Consider the following 18,535-nt stretch of genomic DNA (forward strand, 5'->3'; position numbering starts at 1 on the left):
GAGAGCAAAGAGAAGAAAGCTTAAGAAAGAAAAAAAATTACACAGCAAGCAAAGATTTCTTAACTGTTATTCAAATTTTCACAGGCGAATTTTGGGATAATCAGTCCCTAAGTGTTAAACTAAGGCTGTAGTTTGGCGAATCCTTTAAGCTGGCATAAATTTGCATTGCTGCTGAAAGAAAGTCTCACCATCTGCCAGTCCCCTGTGCCAGCACAAACATCCGAACACTGAACCAGGAGCACTTCTTTTGCCAGTTTACTTTTTCAGATGGATCGGTTCCCCAAACCAGTTCACAGGATGGCCATGTAAATACTTGTACTGGCAAAGAAGTGTGCCTACTTCTCCAGCAGCACCAGCCTGAAGTATTCACTGGGCTACAGCCTAAGTCACGTCTGTACTGAAACGCTGGTAGGAGTCACAGGCAGCGCTCCCCACCCTCAGACACATTATATTTGTGCCACACTTTACAGTTATAATCACCAAAGAGAAGGGTGGGAACTTCCCAGAACCTCAGAAATGCCCATCTTTTAGTTTTCACTGGCCATAAACAAGCATCTTTTCTGGATACTCTGCTTCTCAATCAGAAGATCATTTGTATTTAGAAATAACAGGCTTCTTCTGATCGTTTGCTCATTTCGGGCCCCAAAACACTCGTACATGACTGGAAAATGAAACCGTACTCAGCTCAGAGCTCTACCCCAACAGGAATGTAAAATCTGTGGGCTGCCCTGAGTATCCGTGAGTCACCACACAATCCTTTGCTGAAGAGCACACACGTCTAGAAGAAAATGCCATTGCCAACAAAAACACCATCAGGAAAAATCCTTAAGCGTAACTATCTGTAATACTCTATCTGGTTCGAGCAATTGAAGCAAATACTGAGAGACTGAGAGAGACCTAGCCGCCCTTTCCTGCAACTCAGGGACAAATTCTAGCCCAGGCAAGCACGCACGATGAACCAGTTAGATCAGCAAGTTGTATTGCTCTTGCCTTGAATTTATTTCTGGGTACAGAGCGATCTCTACAAATGGACATGCCACAGGCAAACGGAGGGGAAGCTCCTCTGCTTCACAGCTGCTCCTCAGGCTTAACCCCAGCTGCAGCTCTGGGCTTCCTCGGGGCTCATGCAGGCAGCATCTGAGCCCCGTGCCCACCTCTGCCCTCGCTCCACGCTGTCAGCACTTTTTGGTACCGGCACGGTTGCCGAGTCCTCAGTCTCCACTTCTTCGTCCGTCGCCTTACTACTGCACAGACACCCACTGGGATATTCTGCAGAACAAGATCGAGTGGAAAGAACATCCAGAAGTCTTGCTCCAGTTTCCTGTACACTGTTTTAAACAGCATCTGCAAAACTCAGAGCTGTGTCTCCTTGTGCCTGCCCCCGTTCAGTGCTTCACCAGCTGCTGGCAGCTTCAGCCGTACCAGCTGATTACCTCTTCCCAGTTAAATTTCTACATCCTTGGCAACGTTAAGCCAGCATGTCTGTAGGAAAGCTGCTACACAAGTGTCCAGAGCAGAGAACCTCTTCTCTACGGTTTTTAGAAAAGCTAACTGCTGGATGCGAGAAATCCGCTCACTGTTAGAGGATTATTTTCTAAAGGAGCATTACTAACTCTGAAGGAAGCTAATTTAACAGGACACAGTCAGACTAGCCCAAATCCACAGCACTCTGGGTCTTCAGGAAACTCCAGGACATACTAGTATGCAGCATCACGTTGAAAATTGATCAGTACCCAGGAAATAATAAGCAGCAGTTAAAGTAGTTACAATTGGGTGAGTTTATTTTGAGATCAGAGGTGGGGAGAGAATTAAGAGAGAAGCACTTGGGTAATTCAATAATTTCAAGTAAAAGCACAGGTGCAGGTTTGCACCACATGCAGCCTGTACAGAAAATTTTTAAGCCACCAGTTGCCGAGAAGCAGTGGGTGCCACTGGCCTATTGGTAGAGACAGAAGAGCATTAAAATCAAGCCGTCTGAGTTCAGGTCTGAGTTGCAAGCTCTTCTGCTCGGTTACAAAGGGGTGGGAATGACACAAAGCCTCAAGGAATGTAACAGGGACTGTCAAACCATCTGTGTGCTCTCCTTTCAATAAAAGGCACAGGGTAGGGTTAGGAGACGTGGTGCTGGGGGAGTGGAAGCACGTAGGAGACGTGGTGCTGGGGGGAGCTGAAGCACAGACAGTTGGTGGATCAGATGCCTGTTTATACGGTGATTACTGGGTCCCTGTCTGTGGCTACGATCTCCCAATATTACTGCAGCACCAGTAAAGGAAGCAAGCTTCTGATTTATAAAAGGCTTGAAGTTTTAGATAATCAGCAGAGTTCACATGAGAGAAGGCAGACACGTAACAAAAAAACGTAAAATCTCTGCTTGGGACGGAGGAAAAACCTCACCTGGGAGAGATTCAGGAGTAGTTCACTCCCAGACTTTGGCGAGCAGGTTTATACCTCCAGTGGCTATCTAGGACAGGACAGGCAGGAAACAGAAATAAGCGCACGTACGAGTGTGATAACTGATAAGAGAAAGGAAAGAGAGTTAACATTTTGGGAGAAGATGGAAGAAGTAAAACCAGTAATAACAGGAAGTGGGAGAAAGACAGTACAGCTCAGGTATGCTGCTTCTGTATGCTGCTTCGTGCCATGTGCTGCTAGGAGAAAAAAAAAAAGCCACACAATCTGGAAAGAAAGAGAATAGCAGAACAAAAGCAAGGAATGTAGTAAATCAGGCCTCCTGAGATGAGTAAATAGTTAGCCATTGTGTTATACCTGCAACTGCACTGTATACTCATGCCAAAAGTAGTTTATACCTATTGCTATGCAGATACCTTTCAGCCTGGAGAGTAATCTGCTGATGGTCCGGTCTAGGCTGAACCACATCCGTCGAAGCAGACCAATTTCAGGTAGCCTAGTTAAGTCTAGAGAAAATCCCTAACAAGATGTTTTTAAATGTAAAATCTCGGATTTCTCACACTTAACCTTTCTTGGTGTCCTTTACCTTAAAGACTACCACTGGAGAATGTGGATCAGTTTAAAATAAAATAAATTTCATTGAAACAAGTAGCTTTTCCCCACACAGATGGTTTTACAGGCTAAGAGTGGAGGGTGTGTACTAAGACCTTCTTTTCCCCTTTCATAAACAACATATCTAGAATCAGTATAAGCAATGGCAAGTTCAAGGCCCTAATGCTCACAGGTACAGAAGCCGAGCTATAGCTAAAGGTGAAATTATAACCTACGTATCATCTCTTCCATTTTATCCACAGATATTTTTCCACCACTGTCAAAAACAACCCATGATCAACAGCGTCATTAAAACCTTTGGCCAACAATCCATCCATTCCCGTGAAAGTACCCAGCTGCCAGTTGAGGCTCGGAGAACAGAACTCTTTACAGGTTTATTTAGTTAACAAAAATGCTTTTGAATGCTCAGTCCAGAAAGAGGTTGGGAATTTCAGCGCACTGTGGAGTGGATGTATTTATGATTCATTCCTTCTGATAGGATATGCTTGTTTACAGAGCTTGAACTAGACCTGGTAAAGGCTGAAGATTCACTCCTGTGACTCCTAGGACATAATGTCAACCCTTGCACAACATCCAAAAACAAAGCTAGTTTTCCAAGATACTGCAGTGAACACAAAAAAAGTATTTTAAAAAGCAGGCTGCAAGTGGTCTTTTTTTTTTTTTGATTGTTTTTGCTTGTTTTACATACAAAGGCCCAATAAAATAATAACAAAAAAAATAATTTACACTTAACAAACAGCACATCCCCAATTGCACAAGGCACCCAACCACAGAGGGCTTGCACCGTGCTGCCCCCAAGCCGCTTCTGCCCTAACCCCCCGCCTTCGGAGACAGCGGGGGGGCCCCAGGGGCTGGATTTCTTCTGCTGGTTTGGGTGCTCGTGAATTACCAGTCTCACCAGTGACACTGCCAACTGGCTTATTTAGCGCCCTCAGTGAAACTGTACGCCAAGTTCTCCACGCACCAGCTAAGCGAACTACAGGGTTATTGCAACATACGCTTGCAGGAGTAGTAAATTATTCGGTAGAGCTTACTCAGTGCGTGCGACATTTCTATCTGGTTTGGTCCTATCACTTGAAGTAACACCAGTAAGAATGAAGATTACACGTGGAGCATTCCTTTAAAAAAATGTTGCTGTGAGTGGCAAAATCTGACATACCCATAAAGATTTAGAAAAGGGCTGTACTTGACTAAATGAACTGAGCAGCTCACCACACAAAGTGCACCAACAGAAAAGGTCCAGAGTAACCTGTTGTGGCTATTACAGTATCTCCACTGCATACTCCTCTGTACCGCTAAGAATAACACCCACGTACACTGCAACTCCTGGAGGAATGCAATCAAACCAAGATCCAGAAAAAGCAGGGGCAAGAAGCGAAGACAAAAAATGACTTCAGGTAACCCACAGGTGTCTCCACGTTCACTCCTCTTCCTCCAGCCCCCTACAGAGGGCCAGGAGCTCTGAAGGGACACGTGGAAGAAGTTTGGGCTGACAGACTGCTGCCCCCTGCCACAGCCCTTGGCCTAAACATACAATGACAGCAAGGGCAGAGGGAAGGTACAGCAAAAGGAGAGAAGGTGAAGGCTATCACATTGCTGTTGTCCCTGCAGACCTGATGAATCAACACTGACAAACCCAGTAGAATGCTACAAGCTCCGACTTTGCTGGGAGATCAAGGGAACACGAGAAGACAAAGTGATGCATTTCTGTACCACTGAGCAAAGGACTGCACCTGTTCTGATCCCTGAAATACACGGGAATTTCAGCAGTGACCGAAAGCCAAGCAGTGCTAAACAACCTTTGTTACTTTACCGTTGCTCCAGAAAAATGTAGAGCTATCTGTACGAAGGGATTCATCCCCATCCACAGACATTCTTTGACAATTAGCAAAAGTATCAGTCACCACTTAGAAAGGCAAGATGCAGCAGCTCAGGAATCACGCGCGTGATCCGGCATTACAATGCCAAAAGTCCTTTTCTAAAGCCCTGGCACGTATCATTTACAGAAGCATACCGCTGCAGATAGAAACACAAGCAGTATTCCTCTTTCCTGCATAAAACTGAAACCCAGTAAAGCCACAGATATTTTTAGAGCGCAAGTTTCAAGCGCTGGGGCCTTAAAGAGATTTAGAACCGTCTGAAAGATAAGTTGGCTTAAAAAAAAAATCCAACCTAACGGGGATATGGGGGAAATCCAGACCACGTCCCTGCTGAGAGTTTTAGCACTGTACCGGTTCAACCAGAGGTACACAAAGACCTCATTTCAAAAAGAAAAAAAAAAAAAAAAAAAAAAAACCACAAGAAAAAGGAAATTCCCACCCACTTTTCCGTATCGGAGGAGCTGGGATTTAGCGCACCCAAAACAAACCCAGGGCTGTTCCTTCTCTCCTCCCTGCCAGGCTCCCCAGCAGCTGAGGTCCTGCAGCTGCAGCAACAACAGCCTGTCTGTGGCCGGGCGGCCCCGGCGCTGGGATGGTGCTCAGCAGCTCACTGCCTCCCTTATACTGCACCGGGGGTAGCAGCAAACTGTGCAGGGCTCCCCCCCCCCCCCCCCCCAATCCCTTTTTTAAAAGTGAAAAGCTACTGATGAATATTCATTGCTGGGCCTTTACCAAGGGGTGTGAATTTCATTTTCAGGGCTCGGGGAGAATTGCAAATTAGCCTGACACAATGGGCGAGCTTGACTGGCTTCTCCGGCCTCAAGACACGGCTACAGAGAGAAAAAAAAATCAGACTTTGGCAGGAAAAAATAAAATAAAATGAAAAGCGTGCTAAGACCTTTCCAAAACCCATCCCAGCTCCAGCACCGGCTGGGCCCCGTTTTCGGGACCCAATGCGTGCGCTGCTTTCGATTTTGTTTTATTTTTCCCTTTTACACCCCTCCCCCTTTTTAGGGGGAAGGCCCAGCGGGCCCCCCGGGCCCCCCCGTGCCCCACTCACTTTCGTCCTGCCGTTGATGCGGTAGTTGCCCAGCTTGCCGCTGCAGTGGCGGATCAGATCGTCCATGCTGTTCATCAGCAGGCGGATGGTCTGGCAGCCCGGCTCCTTGCCCTCCACCCAGGTGATCTTGTCGCCGCGGATGTCCTTGGACGAGTCGCTCTTCTGGCTGACGAGCTGCCCGTCGGTGAAGCGGCCGGTGTGGTGCAGGGCCCGCACCTCCTGGGCCACCAGCCCGCCCAGCTCCTTGCCCAGGAAGTCGTCCACCACGCAGATGCCGTGCTTGTTCATGCAGGGCACGATGTACTCCAGCGCCAGCCGCTGCGGCACCAGCGACTTGGTCTGCCCGTTGGGGCGCAGCGCGGCCCCGCCGGGCCCCGCCTGCACGCCTCCCGGGTACAGGTTCGACTTGTCCCGGTACAGCAGCACCGCCTCCCCGGACGGCACCGGCGACGGGGCCGCCGCCTCCGTCTCCCCGCCGCCGGCAGCGGCAGCGGCAGCAGCAGCGGCGACGCGGTTGTGGCTCAGCGGGGCGGCCTCGCCGGGGGCCTCCGGGGCCGCCGCCGCCGCCGCCCCCCCCGGGCGGCCGCCGCCCCCCGCCGCAGCCGCCGCCGCCCCGGCGCTGTGCGCTCGGTGCGGCGGGGGGAGCCCTCCGCGGGCCTCGGCAGCGCCCCCTGCTGCGGCCGCCGCCGTGCCTCCGCCGCGGCAGATGAGCTTGTGCTTCTTCCAGTCCTGGCGCTGGTGCTCCTTGCTGCAGTAGAAGGAGCTGCGGCAGCGCCCGCAGCGCAGCAGGTTCTCCATCTTCCCGCACAGCTCGCAGTACTGCCGGTCCCGCTCGCTGCTGCTGCTGCTCCCGCTGCTCCCGCTGCTCCCGCTGCTGCTCCCACCGCCGCCGCCCTGCCCGGCCCCGCCGCCGCTGTCATTCGCCATGGCGCTGCTCGGCCCCCGAGGGGTTATGTAAGGAGGCGGGCCCCCGGCCGGCCGCGCTGGGAGGCAGCGCTCACTGCATCATGGCCGCCCGGCGCCGCCGCGGCCCCCGCCGGCCCGCGGCCTCCTCCGGGGCGGCCGAGGCGCGGGGCTGCCGCGGGGGCCCCCCGGCGCCCTGCCGCCTCCTCCTCCTGTCCTCCTCCCTCCCGTGCGCCGCGATCGCCGCTAGCGCCGCCTCATCGCCGGCCGGGCGGGTGCCGCGGTGCGGTGCGGGGGGCGCCGCTCGCTGCCCGCCGGCCGCTCGCTGCTCGCTGCGGCCGCCGCCGCCGCCGCCTCCTCCTCCGCCCGCCGCGCCTCCGCCGCTGTGTCGGGGCGAGGAGGAGGCGCCACACTCGCGGCCCGCTCCGCACGTACGCCACTTCCAGCCCCACAGCGCCGCCGGCGCGTCAGGCGGGCGGGGCCGCAGCGACCGGGCGGGCGGAGCCGAGCCGAGCCGGGCCGGGCCGGGCCGGGCCGGGCCGGGCCGGGCCGGGCAGGGCCGCGTAGGCAGCCCCGAGCCGCTCCGAGGGGCGCCCGGCTCGGCCGTGCACCGGGCGGCCCCCCGAGGAGGGGCAGCGGGCCGGGCTCATGGGGGACGGTGGGCGTTTTGTCGCTCCTCTGTGCCCCAAAATACCCCTGCCGGGTAAATAACGTGACTTCTGTTCGACCTGACCAGGCCGGGGGCAGGAGGCTTAAATAAACGCCGAGAGCAGGAAGAAGGAGCGGGTGATGTGGCCGCTGAAACCTCAGGGAGTGAGGAGCTAGGGCCACGATGAACGCGACAAAGCCCCTGACGGGGAAAAGGAAATGGGTTTGGCAGAGCAGCCAGGAACCTCTAGAGGGTGAATGGGGAGAATGGCAAGTGCAGAAGCCACCGAATGAAAGGTGTTAATGCAGTCACATCAGTTATCAGAAGCCACGAAAGGACCTCTAAGATGACATATAAGCTCTGATCGATCCAGCTGAACCATAGCTGGTAGTAGGCATCAAGTAAATGTAGCATATTCTGTAATTTCCTGCCCAGCCCGGGGTGACAGTGTTTTATCCAGCACCTCACAGTCTCGTAGTAAGCTCCCAAAATGATTCCTCCTGGGCAGTGGGGGTTGCCGTGGCCACCCCTGCGAGAGCCAGTTCGCAAGCAAACCAGAACTGTTCCATCCATGGGTTTGCCTGGGCTGGGCTGGCTGGTGAGAGGCAACAGCCCTCAGCTGGTACGCACCACCTTTCTGGTCAGAAATCCATTCTAAAATCCAAAAAGTGTCAAAGAAATGAGTCAATATCTAGATTTGGAGGGAGAAAGGTGAAATTAGTCCTCTGGTTGGTAACCCAAGATGAGTAGCTTGGGCTTTCTACCTCTATGTTGCCACAGGCTTTCATGTGATTTTGGACAATTCAGTTTTTCTTCACCTCTAGAAGAGAAATACCAACACTTTCACTCCTCACAGGCTGTTGTGAGGCCTAAGACTGTAATATAGTCTAGTAAGATGGCTACACTTATGCTATCAAAATGGATCATTCTCACCATCTGTGTATAGAGAACTAGATTTAAAATTAACTGACATATTAGTAGGACTCAGAGGAATGTTAGGCACCGCGTGTGCTATGTGAAGGATGTCAAAGGAGAAACAAAGTGTGCCAAGGCTACAAATGCCTGTGGTACATACACAGAAAAAGGGAAGGAAAAACAGGGTGAATTATGAGGAAGGCAAAAGGAGGGACTGAGAGGACAAGGTCATGTCATGTCCATGAAATCTCCTGAATGTGATCAGCAAGTGCCAAGGCTGAATTAAAAAAAAAAAAAAAAAAAAAAAAAAAAAAAGAGCTGAAAGAACTGGAAAAGCTGGGAACTGAAAACAGAGTCACAGGTTAGTAATTTCTTTGTTCATGGCTCTTAAAGGAAGGAAAGTATAATGGTAGAGGCAGAAGGAAATGGTTTAAAAAGATGTTTTAAGTCCAGAGCATAAAGGGGACAGATTTTTAATCTAGGCTTAATGGGAGTTGTTCTTTGACTATAGCAATATGAGGTACGTCAGAAATACTAGGCATTCCTCTAGCATGCTTTAAGCTGAGATTAATACAGCTAAATTCTTTGGACTTAGAGCATCGTTAAACCAGGCTAAATGAGAAAAGAGTCAAGCCTGTTATTTTCAAAAACTTCAGAAATGCAAACAATGCCAGGGAGAAACTGAAGAGTTAAAGACCTTTTGCATTTGTTGTGTACTCCTTCGGCAAACATAATGGAGATGAAAGTCACAGGCTCAGAACTCAGTAGTCCAACCACGAAACAAATAAGGACCAAGGCACGAATATGGTGTCTGGCTAAAACCAAACGATAGTTATTAATTCGTGGGCTAATTTGGCTTCAAAACGCCTTTGTTCTTTCCCTCTTTCCCACATGTCTTTTGGGATGCAATTAAAGGTTTTGGTCTTAATTTTTACGGTTACTAACGTGCTGAACTACTTCGAGTTGTCTTGATGTACTACTGTGTTCCCAGCGTGGTCAACAGAAAAAAACAAGATCAACAAAATCCAACTTCAAATACGCAAAACATTTGCCATATTTTATGGTTATAGCACGTCACCAGGGGCACAAAACAATTCCATAGAGGTTGTGATCCAGTGACAAAACTGAAGAAAAGAGCGGTGGTAGGGAAATTCTGAAAACAATGACTATTTATATCACAATTGTGTCTACAACGTGCTAGAAATGTTTTCCAAGCATATAAAGACTCTATTCATTGCCAGAGAGCTTGTTCCTTAAAAGACAGCATAAGGGCAAAGCATGACAGAAAGGAACATACAGTATACAAAGCAAAATGACCAACACGAAGGTTGCCAAAACAGAGGGGGAGGGTACTGCCTCCTCTCTTGCCTGTGAGTTACTCTCCACTGGCTCCCTAGCTTGGCATTTCCAAGAGAGCTAATTTCTTGTGTGTGCCAGTGGAGGCTGGAAAAGAGCTTGAAGGGTGACTAGGCAGTGATGAGACATAATTGATTCGCAGAGAATGCAGATAAAAAGTCTCTAAAGTTGTACCAGTCATGAGGAGGAGGATGTGGGATAAACTTAATGCAAGGTCAGAGGGTTTTGTTGTTCTTTTTTTTTTATCACCACTTAGATATAGATCTGATGTGTTTATTAGAAATACCTAAAAAAAAATAGGTTGGTCAATGAATAACTTTCCTGTTTTCGTTAAGTAGTAATAATAGCTGCATTTATCTATCCTTACATGTGCTTTATATAGTTCAAGTGCTGCAGTTGTATGGTTGTACAAGCAACCAAAAAGAATCTTTGAAGCCCAGGGGAAGGGAAGAATGCAGGACAGCAAGACTACAGGTGTTGAATTCACAGAACAAAATCAGCTTAGAAATAAAGTTAAATACATCCCATTTTCAGATAGTTTTGCCGTGACAGTGTCACAGTTCGTATTTAGGACTGGTGGGCCTGTAGCATTTGCTCTGTCCCCCCCAGACCACTCCACTGTGTTCTTCAGCCTGGCTGCCCTTATTCCACGTAAGCCATTATTCATTGATCTCGACAGTGGCATTTTTCAAGCTAGCTTTCATACTAGCAAGTGAACTGTAGCAGGTTTGCAGCTTTTCCAAATAAAACCAGAGAACTGTTTGTCTCAGTTGGATTCTCTGTTAAGCTCACTTCCTTTCTAATCAGCACAAACTGTACAAAGTACATCCACGAGGCTGTGCAGGTGCTCCTCTGCTGAATGCACACTCTTTTTCCGAGGCCCTCAAAGGGTTAGCGTGGTTTATTCACCTCTCAAGTATTGCCCCTGTTTCTGCAGAGCCGGGAAGGGTTCATGCAGTCGTGTTGGTGCTGAGCACATAGGGTGCTGCCTGGCTCTGACCCGTGCAGAAGAGCACACCTGGTTTCCTTCTGTGACAGCTGGGACACATCAAGGCGCTCTGCGGCCAGCCCAAGCTCTGATACACTGAGGGCTCGATGCTATGCTGTTGCAGGTACCGTCCCCTTCAAGCGGAGTACCAGGTGCTCCTGCACTGTCCTGCACCAAACGCACGCTGCTCAGCACCGTGTAAGGTGGCACACGGCCCTTGGGACAACGCAGGGTCGGGCTCGCAGCCCTGGGAATAATCCCCAGTACTCTGGGCCACGTTGCACCCAGCCTTTTGCTTGTTGACACCATCACAGAGTCTCCCTAAAAGTTTTTGCTGAAATTAATGAAATAATTTGGTTGTTTATCACCGAATATCATAATGTTGTAATGTTGAAAGGAAAAAAAACCTTTCATTATAATCTGAGATTATAAGGGTTGGGCTAAATTATAAGGAGAAGTATTCTCAATTACTTTGTGTAAACCTGAAGTGTTTAATACTGCGGGATTCCTCCAGGCTCTTCAACCGAAATTGTTTTTGCTGTCCCTGAATCTGTCTGAAATGATATGCATTTGCTTCTCTGGGAATGTAGCCTGTTTTATTACACCAAAAATACAGTTGGGGTTGATCAAGAGAGATTTATGCAGATTAAAATGTTAGACTGCTTTAATAATTGTATTCGTATTTAAAGAAAAGCGAGTTACAGTAGTGAGTTACAGTATAAGACAATGTTCTTTTCTTTCTTTTTTTTTCTTCCGAAGATGCTGCTACGAGACATCTATTTCTGTAAAGCTACGGCAATGCAGCAGGGCTTAGAAAAAGCTCAAGACTGACTTATTCCAGTCTTGTCTTCATTTTAAAATTTGTACCATGAGAAGTTCAAAAGCTTTTTCCACATTGTTTGTGAGGTTTCTCCAGAGGGAGTATTTCTGGCTCTGGTTAGAAAAGAACTCCCTGTCTCCCTAAAGATTGACAATTATGTACATTTTTGGCCTCTAACTTAAGCAAGCCAGCAGGCCCTCGGGGTGCTTAAAGCCCTGTTATGGACAGAAAGTTACTTTTAAAGAACATTTTTTAAACGCTATTTGAAATCTAGGCTCTGATACAGCGATAAGCAGTTTTGAAAACAGAATTCATGTAGGTCATATTTATCTTAACTGCTCCACACGTTGTTCTCGATTTTGACACAGGCACGTCTCCTAGCTTCAGAACAAGGGACTCGGAGGTAAAGAAAGTCTCTTCGATGTTTCAGAGGGCCACAGCCATTACATGACCTTTTTACTGTGCATCTGATATGTGCTTCCTGGCCCTGTGTCATCACGGTTCAGCATCGTGACATGCTGAAAGATCATCACGGTAGAAACAATGCAGAGCAGCATTCGGATGGTGTGGCGGCCTGCCCTGGTTATTTTGTGTGTGTACCTGATTTATTGCACATCATATTTTCTCTTTCCTCCTCTTCCAGCTGCCAGGCACGTAGTTCTCTCTTCTGCCAGTGCCTTGCCTTGTACTTGGAAAAGGGAACAGGGACGCCCTGGGGTGTGGGCAAGAAGGGCAGTTCGCTTTGTGCACCTGGGGAGACCCAGAGAGCCTCAGCTCATGGGTTACAATATATGCTGCTATTAGTCTCCATGTTTTTCTCCAGATTGCCTAGAAACTATTATCCAGTGCACAACAGAGGAGCTCAAGAACTGTCCCTGGAGCCACAAAGATGTGTTTTATTAAAGGACTGGACATTTTATCTCTGGGTGGAGATGCAGTTTCTTTTCCCTTTCTCCAGCTGGCTAGCACAATTTTTGATATCCTCCAAGTCTTTTTCTTGTGAAGGCAGTTGTACTAGCGAGAGAGATTCCAAGAAAAAGCTTAGGACACTTGGTGCTGTGAGAGGAGAAACCTGCCTCGGCAATTTAAGAGAGGAAGGAAAAGACAATAGTGAGGGAGTTTTTGAACTGATAACACCAACTATTGAGGTGTTATTCCTCAACAGACTTTGGGTTCTGATTTTTTTTTTGGATGAGGCAATTTCTTGAGAAGAATGGGGGTACGCTTCATTTTTATTTGTTTTCTAAGTGAACAATGGTGTCCTCCCTCCCCCTTTTATCAAACAATGGGAATATGATATAATAGTTGATGTTTTGTTAAAACTATCAAGCTTGCACATCTGTCCTGAAGAGCTCACCTTTGCCAGGGCTGCCTACATATGTGTTCACGTGCATAAGCATTGTGAGCCTGAACCCGAAAGAGTCATCCCAATTTAGGTGAATTCAGCACAGCTCAGGACTTTGTTCTCCTGCACTCTGTTTCCCCTTGTCCCAGGACTGCCTGGGACCTCTCTGATGCATTGTCAGGATGTCCTATTGCTCTCCTACATTGCCCTCCTCGCAGTCCCCCCTATCCCAAGGGCTTTCTGATGCCTTTTCTTGCTTTCCACCCTTTCTAAAGACACAGGCTTTTATTCCTTGCCATTCTGTTTTCTGTCAGTGCTCCTCCTGTGCCCTCCTGCTACATTTTCTGTAGTCTGGGCAAGTTTAAGTCATGGCGTTGAGTTGCTGCCCACCAAAAGAGGCTGCTTCCAGCAGCATCTTCCTTCACCCTGCCTTACTTTAGCACCACGCTCGTCTAGCCCTTTGGTGAGTCAGTTGAAAGAGAATAGTTTTCTGTTGGATTAACAAGTTGGATCGGCTTACTGTGTGGTTTGATGTGGTGCAAGAGAGGGTGTGGACCAGCAGGGCCAGGAGTTAGGGAGGGAAAAGCAGGACCACCCAAGTCAGAACAGTAAGCTGACTCAGTCAGGTCATGAAACTTCACCCTTATTTACTTCGTATTATATAACTTGACCCATTTCTACTCCGTCCGTAACAGAGGGAAGTCTTTCCAAGTGACCTGTTAAAATTGTATGGAGAGAATCAGCAGGTCCAAAGTGCGGGATATTGTGATATACCAGGACACGGTAATGGCTGGCATCAGCCAATTCGTCTGTCTGAGAATGTGGGGAGAGGTGCTTTGTGCTTTTGGCTCTGTGAACAGCATGCCAAGGACTTTTACAGGTTATTTTACAGGTTATTTTTCAGATTTTAGCAGTTGAAAGGTTCTGTCTGTTGATTAAAATAGTTCTTAAGATTTTAGAACTGAGCAAATAATGGTATTAAAAATTGTGATCCTGATAAATACTCAGTATGTTGGTGCTTCTACATCTCCTTGTCTCCTGTGTTAACAAGCACGACCCTCTGTGCAAATACTCCAAATCCAATATCAAAGTAGGAAATTTCAACTTGTTTTAAAGTACTTCCTGAGCAACTTAACTTATACCAAGAACAGATATTTACTAAAATAGGAGTGCAATGGATGTGTGGTAATTTAAATTCATATATTACTATGAAAATTTGTTGCTTTCCCCCTGCACGATCTAAATTGACACTATTCATTTCATCTCTGTCAATGGGCATGGTGCTGTTAGTGACTAGTAAAACATAACGTTGATATTGTGTGCATTTATACAAAGTGGTACCTAAATACCAGGTCCCGGAACATTAAACTTAACAGGAGTTCCTGCAAACACACAGCTGAATATGAATTATTAACATCTTTGGTTTTCTCTTGGAGCAGTAGCATGCGTTACAGAGCTGTAATTAGGGCTGGGTTGCGTCTGAGTCTTCCTATCACGCTGCATTGTTTTGTCACTGCTAGAAGTATTACCCCTGAACCTGTTCCTTGCTCACCCAGCTAGCTAATTAGTGACCTGGAGATAAGGTGGCAGTTATTGGTAGTAGAAGAAATGGCCTTTCATTTTTATGCAGAAGCAAAAAGCAGGTCAGCAAGCGATTTGCACATTCTTCATCCACCCACAGCGCAATGGAAGACGATAATGCTTATCTTTGCAGGGGGCAGGTTTCACTTTTTTCCTTACTGTTCTATTAGGCTTACGTTTTCTCCCCGGCATTATTCTTTCTTTTGGTTGTTGTTGGGTTGGTTGGTGTTTCATATGTTTGTTTTGCTTTGTTTTTAATTTCAAGCTATGTCCAGTGCTAGGGCCTCGTTTAGGAGTTTTCATTAAAACAGATTCATAGAAGAGTTCCTCAGATTACAGTTTCCTCACTCTGGGATATAGATGGAGATTCGATCGGAGGGAATAGGCAGAGAATAGATAGCGACTGCCCTCACCTATTTACCAAATTGTAAGCATTGTCAAAATTTGGGTGGGAGGCAAAGCTCCTCCCTTGTGCAAACACAGCCTCCAATAAAAGCCATGTGCTGTGGGCAGGAGTAGTTAAGGGCTTTCATTTTAGTTGTTTTGTTTTTTTTTTAAACAGCAACTTATCAATGTGGGAGGCCATACGTGGCCAGCTCATATACACACAAAGGCTCGTGTGTCTGCGGATATGCCTGCTCTGCACATCCAGCCTGCTCCTTACCTTATTTTAGCCAGGGTGACCATTTCTCCCCTATTTTAAGAAATATTCCTCATTTCGTATGTCACGAGTAAAAGAAACGCTGAATCATATCTCTGTAGAGCAACATTTTGCACTGCATTTTCTTTTTAATTGAACCTTATATTTGATTTAAAAATATTGGCCTCGAGAGACTGAATCTTTTTCAGAAAAAGCTACAGCATGAAGCTAAAAATTCTCGCTCTATATTATCTTAAGACAGCACTGAATCACAGACCTAGAATAAAAGTTAATTGCAAATGCGGGCTCGTGTTAGAGGGTCTGATTTTGCATTTGTGATCCAGATGTGGAGGAGGCACGTAAGGAAGAAAACGTCTTTGAAGGTTCATAAATGCCAATGCATAACACTGAATGCTTGCCTCATGCACTGAATATTTCGCTGCAGAGGTCTAGTGAACGCTCCATGCAGGGCAAAGCTGTGAAGCAAGGTAGCAAACTAGTTTCCCTTGGTCAGCTGTCAGCACAGCCAGACGGGAGCCCTTCCAGAACGACCTCTGGAAACACTCATCTAGCCTCATCAGCGGTCTATAAATAGAGGAGGTTTTCATCCCCAAGGAGGTTCTGCAACGCCATGCCGCGGCTCAGCGCTGCGCTCCCATGGAGGCAGCAGAAGGGGTGTTACAGAGCCATGTGGTGGAACCGGCGCCGGGCCCTCTTCGTGTCAAAGATGAGGCCTGCTGGCAGGTGGGGAGGAGAATTGGGCTAGAAGGCTCTTCCCAAAAGCCTCCCAAAACGGGAGAAATTCACTTAGGTCCTACACAGAAACTGCTGCCTGCAGAGTGACAAATCCAGCCACCGTGACCTTCAGGGGAAGTGACAAAGACACCTGAGAAAGGAAACTAGAAGTAGCTTCCCTTTCTGAAAGATGTTTCATTTCTCGTGAAACAATACTTTACGTTAGAACATTTAAGGCAGAAGGAGCAACTTGGAAAGATGAAAAAGTGGGAGCTGGAAATACATTTCCAGAGCAGCAACTTAAAATAGCTGCACCACTATGTGAGCCTTCCTGGTACTGAAGGCAATTTTACACCATGGGCATAGGTAGGGCAAGACTGGCTTGCCCTGTGCAGGGGGAGTTCAGAACCAGCAGTTCCTCTCCTCCTGTACGGATCCAGCGGTCAGGAAGCGCTCCTGAAGAGGAGAAGACATCTTTCGCTATCCAGAATGAACAGAGAAGTGCTTTCACTGGGATGAATGAAAATAGCAATAAATGCTGTAAGAATTATGTAGCATTCCCTACTGCGTTAATTACCACGTAGATTTTTTTTTTTAGTTGCTCATGGACTGTCACGTGTGAGATAATACACCGACAGGGTAACCACAAATGTAACTCTAGAGTAAGTTCTGAGAGCAAAACACTTAGAGCTTTGTGTCTAAAACATATGTAAATATCAAAAGCTACCAGCTAGCTGCTACAGAACCAAGGGAAAAAAAAAAAAAAAAAAAGGTCCTACTCATTTTCATCAACATAGGTCTCTTTACTGAGACAGCAGATTAAAAAGTGTTGTCTTACAAAAGTTAGTTACACTATGTCTTACAAGATTTATCTACAGTTTCAATGGGGACAAAAATTTGTTGGGGTCAAGCTTCATGTAGTATTTGCAAAAGAAGTAACTTTAAAATTGTGATTGAAAAATAAAATTTGAGTCCGACTTCTGATACCTCAGCATCACCGAAATATCAGTATCTCTATTATGCATCTGAAAGAGGAATACTCTATTATCTGTTAGATTATTTGGAGGGAAAATCTGAAAATATAGGACAAAATGCCATATTTTGGAACCAACATAGCTAATTTGGGAGACAATGTTCTGGCTACAGAAGAATGAAAAATGAAAAATCATTTTCCTGCTCACAGACTGCATATTGAGCAAAGTGGGCTGTAGGTAAGTTAGTATTTGAGCCCAAAAACCTTTGATCTACAATCTTTAAACCTTTTTTCTTTCTGCCAGCAGAGTTTCAGCATTAAAAGAGATCTTTATTCTGTTGTTATGAAATGGTAATGTAGGAGCACTGAGCCATTGCCCGGCAAGATTGTCATCCTTCTGCCTTCCTCAAAGTGTCATCCACGTACAGTTTCTTTACAGGCATGGGAGATGTGCTGTCTGTGTCAGAACTGTACTTCTCTCAGTGTGCTAAGGTTTTATGGTAGAGTTTTGAGATCAGAACAATCTGATCTTACATGTGCTGGGGTGTACGATGTGTACTAATTAAATGGTAAATTGCAAAGGAAAAAAAAAAAACAACTGATCACAGAAAACTTGGTCATGTTTGTGGCTTTTAAATACACCATGACAAAACATAAAAAGCGGAAAGGGATTTCATGCAGTAGTGTGCATGAGCTCCAAACCCATTCCCTTTGCTTTCTGATTCCAGCAAGCAAAATGACCCTAGCCTGCTTACCTGAAACTAGGCTGATTTTTCTGGGAACACTTGGCACTGCTGAAGGCCTACACCTTAACAAAAGTCTGGATTATGCGTATTGAGGGATTCGGGAGAGCCCACGCTCTTGTGAGAGGAGGTGTTCTAGGACACAGCCTTAGAGTCCTGGTTTTCTGCCTTTCTCAAGATGTGTGGTTCCTTGTCTACTGTGATCTCAGATGCCAGAGTGGGAAGAGTTTATGTAAACAAACCTGCTTACATGCACAGAAGAGTAGTCACCCTGAAGCTGGTGTAATCCCTCCGAGCAGCTTCACAGAAACCTTAAGGCTGTACTTTTTACGTGCTGCACACGTAGCTGCGATGTGTACCGTGCGTGGTTTTCAGAATATTTTGTTACCCTTTTGCTAAGTGCTGCAACGCGCTGCTCAGAAGTTTGTCTGGCTGCACACTCTGTCGTCGGGAGAGTGCCTGAGAAGGAAGGGAGCGGCCAGGACTTGCTTCCAAGTGGTTTATTGACGATTAAACTCTTATAGCCAGATAAAAGCAACAGCAAATAACCTGATACGTGTGTTACAGCAGTGCACCGTCTCACCGTCTCCCTCCCTGCATCGTATTTCCTATCTAGGTCACCGTGCAGCGTGAGGCTGTTGGTTCACCAGATAGTGTTTCCTCACGGCGACCCAGACGCAGCCACGACAGGCACATTTTCGGTCTGTTTATGCAAACTGCCAGTGTCCTGAGCCTGTTCCTGGCACGTATTTCACCTTCTTCCTTGCTGGTTCAGTGCCTGGTATAGCTTGCCCAGCCTTACGGATGGAGTTGGCTACACTGACATCTAAACAGCTCTGGAGATCGAGCCATCTTTGCCTGTCAAACAGAAATTCCATCACTGTCCTGCAACTGCCGTGTAATTAAATCTTCTCCTGCTAAGCATA

General features: G+C 47.2%; 1 protein-coding gene and 1 long non-coding RNA gene across 2 annotated transcripts in view; one reads left to right on the forward strand and one right to left on the reverse strand.

Moving 5' to 3' along the window:
• The window catches only part of EGLN1 (egl-9 family hypoxia inducible factor 1), a 34,203-nt gene extending 27,199 nt beyond the window's left edge, over nucleotides 1–7,004 (reverse strand). Inside the window, exon 1 of the mRNA XM_040551597.1 lies at nucleotides 5,962–7,004. Within this exon, the coding sequence (XP_040407531.1) occupies nucleotides 5,962–6,888 (927 nt within the window). The 5' untranslated portion in view covers nucleotides 6,889–7,004. The remainder of the gene's footprint in view (nucleotides 1–5,961) is intronic.
• A 437-nt stretch (nucleotides 7,005–7,441) lies between these two features.
• LOC121067253 lies at nucleotides 7,442–18,535 on the forward strand. The gene is made up of 2 exons (XR_005818198.1): nucleotides 7,442–7,567; nucleotides 8,745–18,535. It is a non-coding gene; the product is annotated as an uncharacterized LOC121067253 (long non-coding RNA).

Source organism: Cygnus olor, chromosome 3 (assembly GCF_009769625.2).
Source record: "Cygnus olor isolate bCygOlo1 chromosome 3, bCygOlo1.pri.v2, whole genome shotgun sequence".
NCBI lineage: Eukaryota > Metazoa > Chordata > Aves > Anseriformes > Anatidae > Cygnus > Cygnus olor.